General features: G+C 41.3%; 2 protein-coding genes across 3 annotated transcripts in view; one reads left to right on the forward strand and one right to left on the reverse strand.

Moving 5' to 3' along the window:
* The first annotated feature begins 1,072 nt into the window (after nt 1-1,072).
* LOC128696289 (protein deadpan-like) overlaps nt 1,073-13,484 on the forward strand; it is a 78,686-nt gene continuing 66,274 nt past the window's right edge. The window contains exons 1-2 of one of the 2 annotated variants that reach the window (XM_070092296.1): nt 1,073-1,202; nt 1,890-1,937. The gene's annotated coding sequence lies outside the window, so the exon portion shown is untranslated. Of the gene's footprint in view, nt 1,286-1,889; nt 1,938-13,484 lie in introns of both variants that reach the window. The other variant, XM_053787465.2, reaches the window with a different exon arrangement.
* Nucleotides 4,045-13,315, reverse strand: LOC128696413 (mucin-5AC). Its single transcript, XM_070092234.1, has 5 exons — nt 13,295-13,315; nt 11,229-12,355; nt 9,510-9,673; nt 6,760-6,806; nt 4,045-5,523 (listed from the first exon to the last, which is right to left on the reverse strand). Exons 1-5 carry the CDS (start codon nt 13,304-13,306, stop codon nt 4,507-4,509), a joined length of 2,367 nt encoding a protein of 788 aa, XP_069948335.1. The 5' UTR covers nt 13,307-13,315; the 3' UTR covers nt 4,045-4,506.

Consider the following 13,484-nt stretch of genomic DNA (forward strand, 5'->3'; position numbering starts at 1 on the left):
TATATATATATATATATATATATATATATATATATATATATATATATATATATATATATATATATATATATATCGTGCCGAATAGGCAGAACTTGCGATCTTGGCTTAAATAGCAACGCTCATCTTGCCATATAGGACAAGTGAAAATTTGTGTATGCAATAATTTCGCCAAAATCATTCTGAACCTAACGAAAAAAATATATTTCACTGTGTTTGTTTAGTATTAAATTATTGTAAACAAATCTAAAATATATTTAGTTGGGTTAGGCTAAAATAAATTGTTCTTGTTATAATAAGGTTAGGTAAGTTTTCTAAGTTCCTTTTGGTGCAAAATTATAAATTTTTACATCAACATTAATGAAAAAAATATATCTCAACGTATAAGAGAAAATTTTAGAAAGGACATAATTTTAGATGAGTTCTTGCTAATTGACCAGTTTTACATATTCGGCACGACATATATATATATATATATATATATATATATATATACATATATATATATATATATATATATATATATATATATATATATATATACATATATATATATATATATATATATATATATATATATATATATATATATATATATATATATATATATATATAAACACTGATCTCTGGCTGAAGGAGACTCGAACCTACGAACCTTAGAGATCAGTGTTTGTGTATATTTCGCATGCTCTCGCGAATTCCTTGCATATATATATATATATATATATATATATATATATATATATATATATATATATATATATATATATATATATATATATATATATATATATATATATATATAATTAAGTCTAGTGCCTCTCTTTACCCGAAATTAGAACAAATAAGTAAAAATGAAGACATAAGAGAGCTGACAATAACTCAAGGTCACATTACAGTTTCGTAAAATATTATCAACTAACATCAAGTCACTAAAATGAAATAAATAAATAAATTGCTTAAATGTAAGCAAAATAAGTAAAGTAATATATAATGGGCCAAAATTGAAGATCGAGTGTAAATTGAAAGAGATAAAGTTGTTGTGGGTTAATAACCCGGAATGAAGTGGAACCAAGAGTCAAGTAGTAGTTCCGGTGTCTTGACAGTAACGTAGCGTAGCAGAGGTGTGTGTGTGTGTCTTTCACCCGATATATACATTTGAAGGATCGTATCACACGGTATATACAGTGTACATACACCGAGAGGTGTGTATCTTTCACCCGATATATAGACTGGAAGGTTTGCATCTCGCACACATGGTACATGCACTGTGTATACACACCGAGAGGTATGTATCTTACCCCGATATATACATTTAAAGGTTCGTATTACACGGTATAAGCTGTGTACATACACTGAGAGGTACGTATCTTTCACCCGATTTATGCACTGAAATGTTCGTATCTCACACCGTGTATGCACAGTATATATACCGAGAGGTGTGTATCTTTCACCCAGTATACACAATGAGGTATGTATCTCGTAAGTGTATATGCCTTGGGTTTTCTTTTATCAGGAAAAACTGGAAAATGTCTTCTCCAAAGATCTCTTCGTTTTGAGAATTCAAATATTATTGTTATTATTGTCAAGGTAATGTCCTGCCTTGATGACTGTTTAGTCGATAGACCTTAAACCCAACAAAGTGAGGACACTGACAAGTACCGAGTGTGTGACAAAATAATTTAACTATGTAAATAACCAGTGAATGTCGTATTTCCTTGCTATATATATTAATATATTAACTTATTAAGTTATTATGTAGGTTAGTATGATGTATTGCTTTGAATATAATTGTGCTTAATGATATGCATTCCTTAAATACGTAATAATTCATACCCAGAATGATGAATAATTTAATTATAAGCATATACTCATAGTAGGTTCACTTGCAGGAAGTGTACATAAGGAAACTGACGACTTTTGTGTGTCTCCTCAGCACTGTAAGTTCAACTATTAACCATCGTTTTTGTATTAAATTCAGGTGAAGGGTTTTTGATCCAAGAAATTAGAGATAGCCCCCCCTTCCCTACCTTAAATCAAATTACCTCCCGTTTGTATACGATCCTTTATTGACGAGGTTTCGTCCATGTAGTCACATGGCGCCCACTTTGCAGGCGAAGCGTTGTCAATAAGAGATCACATTATATAGCATTTGTGTCTTGATCCATCGTGTCGGTAGTTTATGCCATTTCTTGCCAAATTTCCTCTCATTTCCCAGACGTTTACGGATTTAGCACTTCCCCATTAATAATTTTGCTTATTAAATAATATTCTGATGGCTTCTTGCTGACACTTCCGAAATCTAACTCCAACTACAACCTCATTCTGAAAAAGTACTTCCTATGAGAGAGCTGTGGTCGTATAATTTGAATAAACTTTCTAAATTTTACATTGGAAACTGTGGGGAAAATGAGTTGTATGGATCAAGGAGTGTATTTTGTGGGTGTGGGAGGGAGTTGTAGGGGCATGGGAGTGCGTCTGCAGGTAATGGGGGAGGTGAGGTGAAGGAGTGTGGGAGTGAGTTGTAAATGTTGGGATACTATTAATACCAGTCGCAGAAGATGGAACTCTACCCTGTGAAAGAGGTGAACAGGTCCAGAAAGTGGAGCTCAGCAGCATCTGGGCCATGAACTGCAAGTTCGGTGCTTTTAGGAGGCCCAGGAGCTCGAACTCAACAGATTTTTATTGCCAGATATTAGCTCTCCTCAAAGAGAGATGAGGGGCTCTTGATCCAAGGAATTGGACTCGTCCTTTCCCTTCCTTGGCTCGAACCTGAGTATCTCTTATTCTTCAATCGCTGTATCACCCCTACAGGTTTAGCGTTTTTCAAAGGAAATAAATATTTTACATAGACTAAGCTATGACCGTGGTAAAGTATACAGTGTGTAATTAAGACACACAATGCGGGTTATCGTGAAGGCGTTTTGTCCACGAGGAACTGTATGAACGAGACATTTTGACTGTATCTTTAGGGGCTAGAGAGAGAGAGAGAGAGAGAGAGAGAGAGAGAGAGAGAGAAATAGGGGGGGGAGTCTGAAGTGAAAAATTTGAGGCCATGAAGTCACATGTGATTAGCCCAGAGTAGCATGTGAGGTTAGGTTATCGCAGAATTATTGGTTGTCGGAAAAATAATCCTCGCTGAAACATGGAGATTCAGAATGATCCTGAGTTTTTATCGAGGTTGTGGTTGTGGCTGTTACTGCGGATTCTAATCATAAACTGCTGCGACGAGTTTTGCGACGGGTCTTACTTCTGGAAAGTTCATAAAGAGGCTTTCAGTGTTTCTGCGTCGAGTGCATACGTCTGTACCATACCATGTGGAGGCTGTGACAAAATTTATGTCGGTATAACATCTAGAGTTGTGGATGCTAGAGTCAAACGACGACACTGAGAGTACTAGATGTTCCAGACTATAAAGCTGAACTCTTATCTATAACTACAATAAAAATATCCAACTGTAACACATTATTTATATTAGCTTTCACAGAGAGGAGAGAATGCTGTTACACATCTATACACCGCATAATGCTCCTCAAGAGCGCATGCGCATTTATTTCTAATGAAATATGCTCGAGAAATTAGCAATGATTTAGTTCCTGTAGAAGGAGAAAAGAAAAATAATCAAACATATTTTAAAGTTTAATTAAGATAAATGTATTTCAGCAATATTTACACATTTTGCAGTAGTGTCGACATGGCTAAGTGGAAGTGATAACCTTCAGGTGTTTAGAAAATGTTCAGCAACAAATATTGCAAATTACCACAATTACAAAAAAGTGAAAACATCTTGTTGAGTGAAAGAAGATATATACCAAGTTAGGTTTCTATCTACACGTTCATTATTAGTACAGAAGAACAAAATACGATATCCACACACTGGGTCTTACACAAGGACATGTGATTCCACGCCACTGTGGTTATTTAATATGGCTGTGAGAAAGGTGATTGGTAGCAGTAGTGAGAGGTCTAGTCCTTTTAAGATAGTAAATCTCACATGAGGTGGGAGCTGTCACTATTTGCAGATGATACAGTGCTTTTTTTGGAAGATTCAGCATTGCGGAATATAGAAGCTAGACTGGAAACGGAGCTCGAGTGAGTATGCAACCCAAGAATGCAGAAAATTGCACAGTAGAGGTATAGGGAATTGATTTAGTGGCCTGAAGGCTCGGTCAGGGTATAGAGAGGGTGAAAACTTTGACGTGGACTGCAAGCCGATGGGATCTGTAAATTGATAAGAGAATGAAAATTTAAGTCTGTTAATGGAAGAAGAGAAAGAATATATCAAAGTATGAGTGTTTATCATTGTCTTAAAATGTCAAAATGTTGTAGCAAACAGAAGGATGGAGTGTGAGGAAATGCCTGAGATCAATGTATTGTGGGAATATTACGTAGAAAATAATGAAGAGATCAGAATGTTTTGGGGCGGGATGTACACTTAAGTGATCATATTTACAGCAGATTCCTTGTTTTTATTTCTAATTAGTATTTATAAGTCTCACAATGGCAATCCTAAACGAAGATTACTGGGCCTTGTTCAAGATTAGAGTAAACAACTGGACCCGGAGCACCCAATGGCGCAGCTACAGGGCCAGCGGCGACTACAGGACCAGGAGCGACTACAGGGCCAGGGGCGACTACAGGAGTTTGGACGCCGAAAGCTCCGTATGGGAATGTGTTAGTGTAGAGCGTGGAGAGAGCCCCATCTACAGCAGACAGGTAACCGGAATATGCGGAAAGTGAACCATCCAAGTCGTTGTCAGGGGCCGCCTCTGCAGCAGCGGCAGCAGCGTCGTAGGCAGCCTGGAAATCTGCTTTCGCTTTAGCAACCTCGGGAGTGTCCATCACTGGTATAGGAAGACCAGTTGAAGCTTCCTCCGCAGCTGGAGCCGCTTCCGCAGCTGGAGCCGCTTCTGCAGCTGGAGCCGCTTCTGCAGCTGGAGCTGCTTCCGCAGCTGGAGCCTCTTCTGCAGCTGGAGCAGCTTCTGCAGCTGGAGCAGCTTCTGCAGCTGGAGCCGCTTCTGCAGCTGGAGCCGCTTCTGCAGCTGGAGCCTCTTCTGCAGCTGGAGCCTCTTCCGCAGCTGGAGCTTCAGTGGGAGCCTCAGTAGCTGAAGCTGCAACAGCAGCGTTGTAGGCCTCCATGAACTCAGCTTTAGCAGCGGCGACTTCAGGCGTGTCCTGAACGGGTGCTGGTGCGACTAGAGCAGCTGCATCAGGCCCAACAGGCAAAGCATTGCTCCTCACTTGAAAGCCGTTGACACCGGCCGTGTACTCCACGTAGACCGGCTTGTTGTCAGCGCCGATGTAGGTGTAGACACCGGCCACATTCCCGAAGGCATCTCGCACCTCGTTCTTGGCCTGACCAGGCTCTGCAAAACCATAGTTGAATTGGCCTAGCTCGTCCTGGGCGTGGTACTGGCTGACGTAGGTGGCGGGGACCAAGGGCGCAGGCACGCCCACTACATCACCTGAGGTAGGTAACAGGTAAGAAGGCGCAGCGCAGGCGACGCCAACCACAACCAAAACCACCTGAGGCAGGAGAACCAATATCACTTCGTTATTTTATTAAGGTTCATTCCCAACAAGAATGTGCATAGAAATATTCCTTACTAACGTGTAGTACATACAGCATATCTAACATATATACATATACTCTATCACGAGAACTATATATTCCTTCAAGGCATCGGGGTAAGTACCTTGATGAAGGACTTTTAATACAATTGACTAGAGCTACCCCTCCTCTTCCTCGGATCAAACCTCATTACCTCCCATTCCCCAGAAGCTGTATGAGCCTTACAGGTTAATAATAATAATGAACCTCCTTAAATATATATATAATATTTGCTCGAGGTGGAGATATATGTTACGCTGCTTTAGAGGGGGAGGGGAGGGTTGCCTTCTGTTCCCCAGGCGCTGTGTAATTATTCGTGGTTACAAGAGCGAAAATGCTGGTGGTTGATAAATGCTGGTGATTGATAAATGCTGGTGGTTGATAAATGCTGGTGGTTGATAAATGCTGGTGGTTGATAAATGCTGGTGGTTGATAAATGCTGGTGGTTGATAAATGCTGGTGGTTGACAAATGCTTCCGAGAACGGACAGTGCTGGTGATGTCCCGTTTTTAAGCCAGCCACCATGAATATATTATTGTCATTAATGCTACTAATAATAATTATAATTAATAATAAATGACAATGACATGCGACAGAAATATCAGTCATTAATAAGAGATCACACATACATTTGACAGAAAATCAGAAGGAATAACATTTATGTGGTATTAGGATATATATTAAGGAGATAAAGCATCCGGTGGGAGAAACATCTTAATAAATGTCCAGTTACAGCAAATCTCTCACACTGTGTAAATCACCATTCACATAGAAAAGAACTGGAGCAATGCACAAATAACCGGCACATAGGACCAAGTCGGACCGAAACGTCGTCGTAAGCTCCTTTCTCCTATATACGGGTTATTTGTATACCATTCTTATCCTTGTTAATTAGTTGCAAAGTCTATCGAGACACGAGAATCATTGAATCTACGTCACCTGTTTACCACTAGTTAAGAATACTTTAATCCCAAGTATGGGCCTGTGAGATCAAAGTAAACTTTAAGTGTATATATATATATCAAGATATATATCCCCTCCATGTGTACATGCACTGTTACTCTCGGTACACATTCATCAAGGAAGGATATGTTCACCAGAATACATATGAGGTCTCACTGTTCCCTCTGAGTTGAACACGCTAAACTTACGAATGCCTTCATGATGCCAGTCCTAGGTGTGAGTGCATCCTCATATTCTGGTCAGTGTCTTATATACCCCTTTCTGTCTGGCACTCTGAGGTGCCACCTCTCGTAATTAAACCATAGAATACATAGATTTTTTTCTCTCAAAACCTGATGCGAAATTTAGTCTCTCTCGTTTTATCTCGCTGCTGTAAACGTTTACCACTAAGTTAGAGTAATCTGATATTGGTAATTTTCTGAGAGAGTAAAACAGTCCAGGAATGTATGGCAAGACGATAAAAAGTGACCTTTGTAGCAGGGTGTGGTTCATACCGCAGGTAGGAATGACAGAGGATGTCAGGATGGGTGGGGAAGGCTAGTAAGCTGGTAGTACGCAGCAGAGACTGACTAGTAATAGGTAGCATAGAGTAGCATAAGTGTGGAAAGTGGGCAAAATAGTGACATGGTGGGTCAGGTGGAGAGTAGACAGCACGGGGTGAAGGTACATCATGGTAGACCAGGTGGGGAGACAGTAACACGGGGTGGAGGGTTGGCATTGACGGTAGCAAGTCTTGCAGGAAGGGTTGAGTTGAAATTGAGGTCGCCTCTGTCCCATGCATTCTGAAGAGCTCCCTCACTTAATATTCTAACGACCGATGTTATTAATCACACCTTCACGTAACTTACTTCGTTTACCTCCCTCGTCTAATTAGGTACCCCTGGAGAGAGACGAACTTAAAGTCCTTGCTTGAATTTTTTACCCCTTTCTTCTTCAACTTTTCGTTTTTTTTTTCGTTCAGAACTCTCTGAAGCTTCATCCGATCGCCTTCGGATTTTTATTACATGTGTACGGTAACGTGGATCAAATTCTTTGAATAATTGGCTTATCCAGGTTCCCTATGAGTGAAGTTGGTGAACCCAGGATGATGGGAACAGCATCCTGGAATGGCTGGGTTGACTTCCTAAACCCTTAGTGGCGGCTTAAATGGTCAAAAAAAAAAAAAAAAAAAAAGATACTTCTTAATTCGATGACGCGGAGAGTGATATTCGAGTGTATAGGTGTAGATTTAACTATTTAATGTGGTTTAATAATTCAAATTTTCAACACTTAATATTTAACACCATTAGAAACTCACCCCGCGCACTGCGTTAATCCTTCTCGCGTTCATTGATGAATTGGGGTCATGCAGTACGGGGATACATACAGAATGGAAGAACGATGAAGCGCCCAGTTACAAATGGATATAATTATAACCTTAATTTTTAAAGAGGTGGAGGGGTAAGCTAGCGGAAGGCCTCTGTCAAATAACCGAGCTGGGGGTCATCATGTAACTAAGACCCGCGTCAGGAAACGCTCGTCCTGTTTCCTGACAAATCGTACCTAATGGAGAGCCCAGTCCACGATAAACCACTCCACTTGACCCACCCTCCCACAGGAGAAGCAGGGACGAAAAGCACGGAAATTTTGTGCTCGCTAGTCATTTTATTCCACACAACCTTATTTAATGGGGTTTTAAAGCCTATTACACGAGAGGTCATTAAGGCTGCATGAAACTTGTTCACGACCAGTCAAGACTTAATTCCTTAAGTAGAGATTAAAGTAAACTCTTGAGTGTGTATGTATACAATGAGAAACATACACCTCACGGTGTGTATATCCTGTGTTACTCATACAGTTTATCCCCCTACACCCCTATGGCTATACTCATACCCATATTTTTTAAAGGGGTGGACCGGTAAGCCAGCGAAAGGCCTCGGTCAGATGACCGAATGCTCCAGCTGTGGGTCATCATATGCTTAAGACCCGCGTCAGGAAACACTTGTCCTGTTTCCTGACAAACCTTACCTAACCTAACCTACAGGAAAGCTCAGACCTGTGGAACCGAATTGTCCTCAAACATTTGTTAAGTCATACCATGAATTAAGGAAAGATCCTGGACTTCACCTTACGAAAGCAGACAAAGCAAATGTGACGGTAATTATGGACAAGGTAGATTATAGTGGAAAGATGAACATGTTATTAGCAAACAGGGGAAACTCACCCACCCCTTAAGAGAAAGTCATAAGAAAAGTTTTATTCTCCAGGAAATGATATATTCTCAGTTTTAGATTGAACTTCTTCCACCTTCTGCAACCAAAAACCATCCAACAGAGCCTGCTGTACCTCACGCAGCAGTAGTCTGGCAACGAAGAAGCGAGTGCAAGAGACTGGAGCTGGCAGCCTTGGAATGATGTGCTGTGTCCAGTTAAGAGCGAAGGTGTTGTAGCACCTGGCCGGATATTACATAACGTCAGTTGCTGGTACACAAGTGGTTTTGCTAGAAGATGCAAGTTTTACATAGCAAGTTTATTTTGCACACCTATGTACCCATAATGTTTCTGGCAAACATGCACTTAACACAAAATCTTCCAGCGGATTTAAATGAAGAGCTTTGAACCTTCCATCTGGAAACACAGCTGCAAGACTTTAACCTCAAAACTTTAACCTTTCATAGAAGGATTTTTTGTTAAACATTATCAGAATATCACTGTTTTATGACTGATGTTTTATATCTTTATCTCAGTGCTACAGATTACTCTGTGCTTTATGTGGTGTATGGTAGAATGTAGCAACCATGCAATATATGGAGCAATAAAGTGTTAAAATTCAAATATCTTTACTTTAAGAGTATCATTATTGTATTCCGGTTTACTATCTGCCCTTCTGTTTTGTGACTTTAAAATATCGTCTTGAATTTCTGTCTTGCATATTTAATGAGCCTAAAAACACGTTGTACGGTCAATATTTAAGGATTGGTGCGCTGATTTGCCTTCATACATGAAATTTAGAACAGTTTGGGTTGATGTTAGTGACGGCTCGTACTGCTGTTTCTGTGGTGGATTAATAGAATTCACTGTTTTTTTCCAAAAGTGGCCATATATTCTGTATTCAGCATCTGAACTGCAGTAATAGTCAAATATGGCCAAATTCTACTTCCTTATGAACATAAATTCTTATTGGATTTATGATCATAAGGATACATCTTACTGTATTTCTGAAGATTTTACTAAATTCCTCGTGGTCAAAAAAAAAAAAAATGAGCTTAGTTTAGGCTAAGTAAGGTTCGTCGTCTTCTTGATACGCCAGTACTCTCCCGGCCCGGGTCTTTCCCAGATGGTAACCCGGTCTTGGCTCCCTGTCTTGGGAGTGTCTGAGACCTATGTCTGCCATGAGAGGAGGTACAAGTCCCTCCTCATCTTCTGGGACGAATTGTCCCCAGGTCTAGCCCCATTCATCGCCCTCACGGGGCTCGTAAGGAGCCCCGTGAGGGCTCCCATTCCCAAAAGTCCCAGGGAGGCTCCTGGGAATGGCAGTCTTGTGAGCTGCAGGTGGGTGGTAGCAAGCTCTGGCCATTATTAAGGTTCGTCAGGAAACAGGACAAGTATTTCCTGACGCGGGCCTTAGTCAGATGATGACCCACCGTTGGAGCTTCTGGTCATCTGACCGAAGCCTTCTGCTTAGACACCAAGAAGACCTTTATATTCGATGTAATAACAGAGACAGGGTAAAATATTTGGTGGACATGTGGACGGCGGCCATCTTGGAATAACTTAAAATTATTACCGCAGTTGGAACTCTGTGACTTTCCATCACTGACCTCAATAGCCGACCAGACCACCTAAAAAAAAATAAGCTTTCCTTATTTTTCCTATGACGTAAATTGTTTAAAAACCGACAAATTGAAGAATGAAACACTTTTCCAACATTTGGGAATCTCTGTTACGTAATGAACACTCCTAAAACTCACATTCTTTATTTTATCTTCGTTGACAATGTTCCTGGTCTAAATTCTCACCCATAGTAGGAAGAACCTAAACTTTTTCTCTTCGGAAGCAATTTTTGATAATATTTGTTGCTATTATGAACCATGTAAGTTATTTCAAACCTAAATGTATTTGGATATATTCACTCAAGAAATTAATTTATTAAGGAAAAGGATAACATAGGATAAAATAGTTTAAAATGATAAATAATGCTTCTTACCATAAAAATCAAAGTAGCAATTTGTGGGGAATTAGACACATGTTCCTCTAGGCTGAAGGACTGGTCATCTCATCTTCCACTGTCCGCTTATATCATCTCTGCACTGAACTGGAAAAGACACTAATGGGCGAAGCGTCTTCAAAGATACTCAGGTGTCGCACATGTGTCTACCTCTTCATCTTATGGGCAGTGTAGGCCATTATAGACAATTTATAGACAATCATTCTTTTAGACTCCTGTATAATAGAGAGCTAAGGAACAGTAAGCAGTTTAAAATTGCTTAATGCTTTATTGCACTTTTACAAAATGGAATATTCTCACAATGAAGTATTCTCACAGCAGGGTATTCCCACAACGAAATAGAGAAAATCAGAGTTTTATATAATGTTTGTAAATCAGTTGCAGGGTCAGGGGCTATTACAGGGCCATGGATGGCTACAAAGCCACGGGAGGTTACAAGATAAGGGGCGACTACAGGGTTTTGGCGGCTACAGGGCCAGGGGTGGATACAAGGCCAGGAGTAGCTACAGGGCCTGGGGTGGTTACAGGGCCTGGGGTGGTTACAGTGCTTGGGGTGGTTACTGGGCCATGGGTCACAATGGGGATAGGGGTGGCTGCTTTGCGTACGGCTGCCACAGGGCCTGGGGTGGTTACAGGGCCTGGGGTTGTTTTAGGGCCTGGGGTGGTTACAGGGCTTGGGGTGGTTACTGGGACAGGGGTGGTTACAGGGCTAGGAGTGGTTACAGGGCCAGAGGTGCTTGTGGCTACTACAGGACCATGGGCAACTACAGGGCCGTGGGCGACCACAGGGCCAGGGGCGACTATAGGGCCATGGGCGATTACAGGGCCAGGGGCGACTCTAGGGCCATGGGCGACTACAGGGCCGTGGGCGACCACAGGGCCAGGGGCGACTATAGGGCCATGGGCGACTACAGGGCTAGGGGCGAACACTGCAGGAACACTGCCGAAAGCTCTGTATGGGAAGGCGTTGGTGTAGACCGTGGAGAGAGCTCCATCTACAGCAGACAGATAACCGGAATATGTAGTAAGTGAACCATCCAAGTCGTTTTCGGGGGCCGCCTCTGCAGCAGCGGCAGCAGCGTCGTAGGCAGCCTTGAAATCTGCTTTCGCTTTAGCAACCTCGGGAGTGTCCATCACTGGTATAGGAGGAACAGCTGGAGTACCCACCTTTGGCTTGGCAGGAACAACCGGAGCGGTTTTGGGTAGTACCTCTGTAGCATTCTTAATAGGATCAGTGATTGCTCCTGGGGTGACGCTATCACTAACTGGAACTTCGATAGGAACCTCAGTAGCATTCGAAGCTGGCTCTGGATAAACGGGTGCAAAGGCAACAGGCAAAACAGGAAGAGTGTTACCGTTCACGCCTGTCGTGTATACAAAGTAATGGGGCTTGTTGGTGTAAACGCTGGCCACATTACCGAAGGCTTGTCCAGGGTGAGCAAAACCAGGGTTGAACTGGCCTAGCTTAACTTGTGCAGTGGCGGGGACCTGAGGCGCAGGCACCCCTACTAGTCCACCTGAGTAAGGTAACAGGTAACTGGGAGCAGCGCAGACGACGCTCACCAGAGCCAGAGCCACCTGCGGAAGGAAAATCCGTCTGACACAGTATAAAATATGGATAAATGTATTTTTAGCCCTGGCCCTGACGTATATACATACAACAGAGGATATATGAGGGGTTTCACAATAATTATGATTTGAGATCCCCTTGCTGGGTGAAGACAAAATCATTTTTGTTTCCTTTGGCCTTTCTAAATACGAAGTTACCCCGATTATCTCATGTCGTCAGTCAAGTGAGGTTTGTCGTGCTGGCAGTTCTATTGTGAAACCAATATCCTTATTGTTGTCATGTCATCATTTCTTTATTTGATAGTTAATAAAGCATCTCGCAAGAAATCGCAAGACTGGTGTGCATCAGACAAGGTCATCTCCCATCATTCATAAACAAAAGAAGGCGAAACAGTGAAGGCTATATGTTCATTCTGTTGCTTTTCTCTCTCAATCTTTTCTATGGTAAACTCGGTTGTTCTCAAATGTGCTTATCCAAAACATGGTAGACCTACGTGGAATATGCTCATGAATATGTTCAACCACTATCAACATAATTCACATTGTCCCGATAACATCTTGTTTTGTAAAGTGTCGAACAATACGCCTTGTTCCTGCCTCCGACAAAGGGACATATTCGTCGCTTTTCCTTAACTATTACATAAACATAATGGAGGAACACTGCAGCAGGTCTACTGGCCCATACTAGGCAAGTCCTTGTAATAAAGTTGGTAGAATTACCGACAATATGTAAAGTAAAAGGACACAAGTGCAACTACTGTGACATTTTTATTGTGGCAACGTTTCGTTCTCCAGGAGCTTTGTCGAACCCATGCCCACTAACAAAAATATTTGCCCAATTCCTTTTCGATGATACCTAATTAACTATTACATCGATGTGTAAACTTTTTAAGAGTCCATCAGGTAGTATATTACGTGTAGATAATTATAGAAATAAAGGCGACTTACAAACGTCTTCATGTCTCTGGTGCTCACTGTGGGTTAGTGTGTGCTCAGTCACGGTAAAGGGTATATATACCCAGTCTACCCTAGAATAATTATGCAATAATCACCGTAATTAATATGCCGATATTGCAAGACTAACCTTCTGATCCTCTTAAGGATTTCACTCACTTCTTGGCTCGTATTTTAATCTAAT

This window comes from Cherax quadricarinatus, chromosome 39, assembly GCF_038502225.1.
Source record: "Cherax quadricarinatus isolate ZL_2023a chromosome 39, ASM3850222v1, whole genome shotgun sequence".
Taxonomy (NCBI): Eukaryota; Metazoa; Arthropoda; class Malacostraca; order Decapoda; family Parastacidae; genus Cherax; species Cherax quadricarinatus.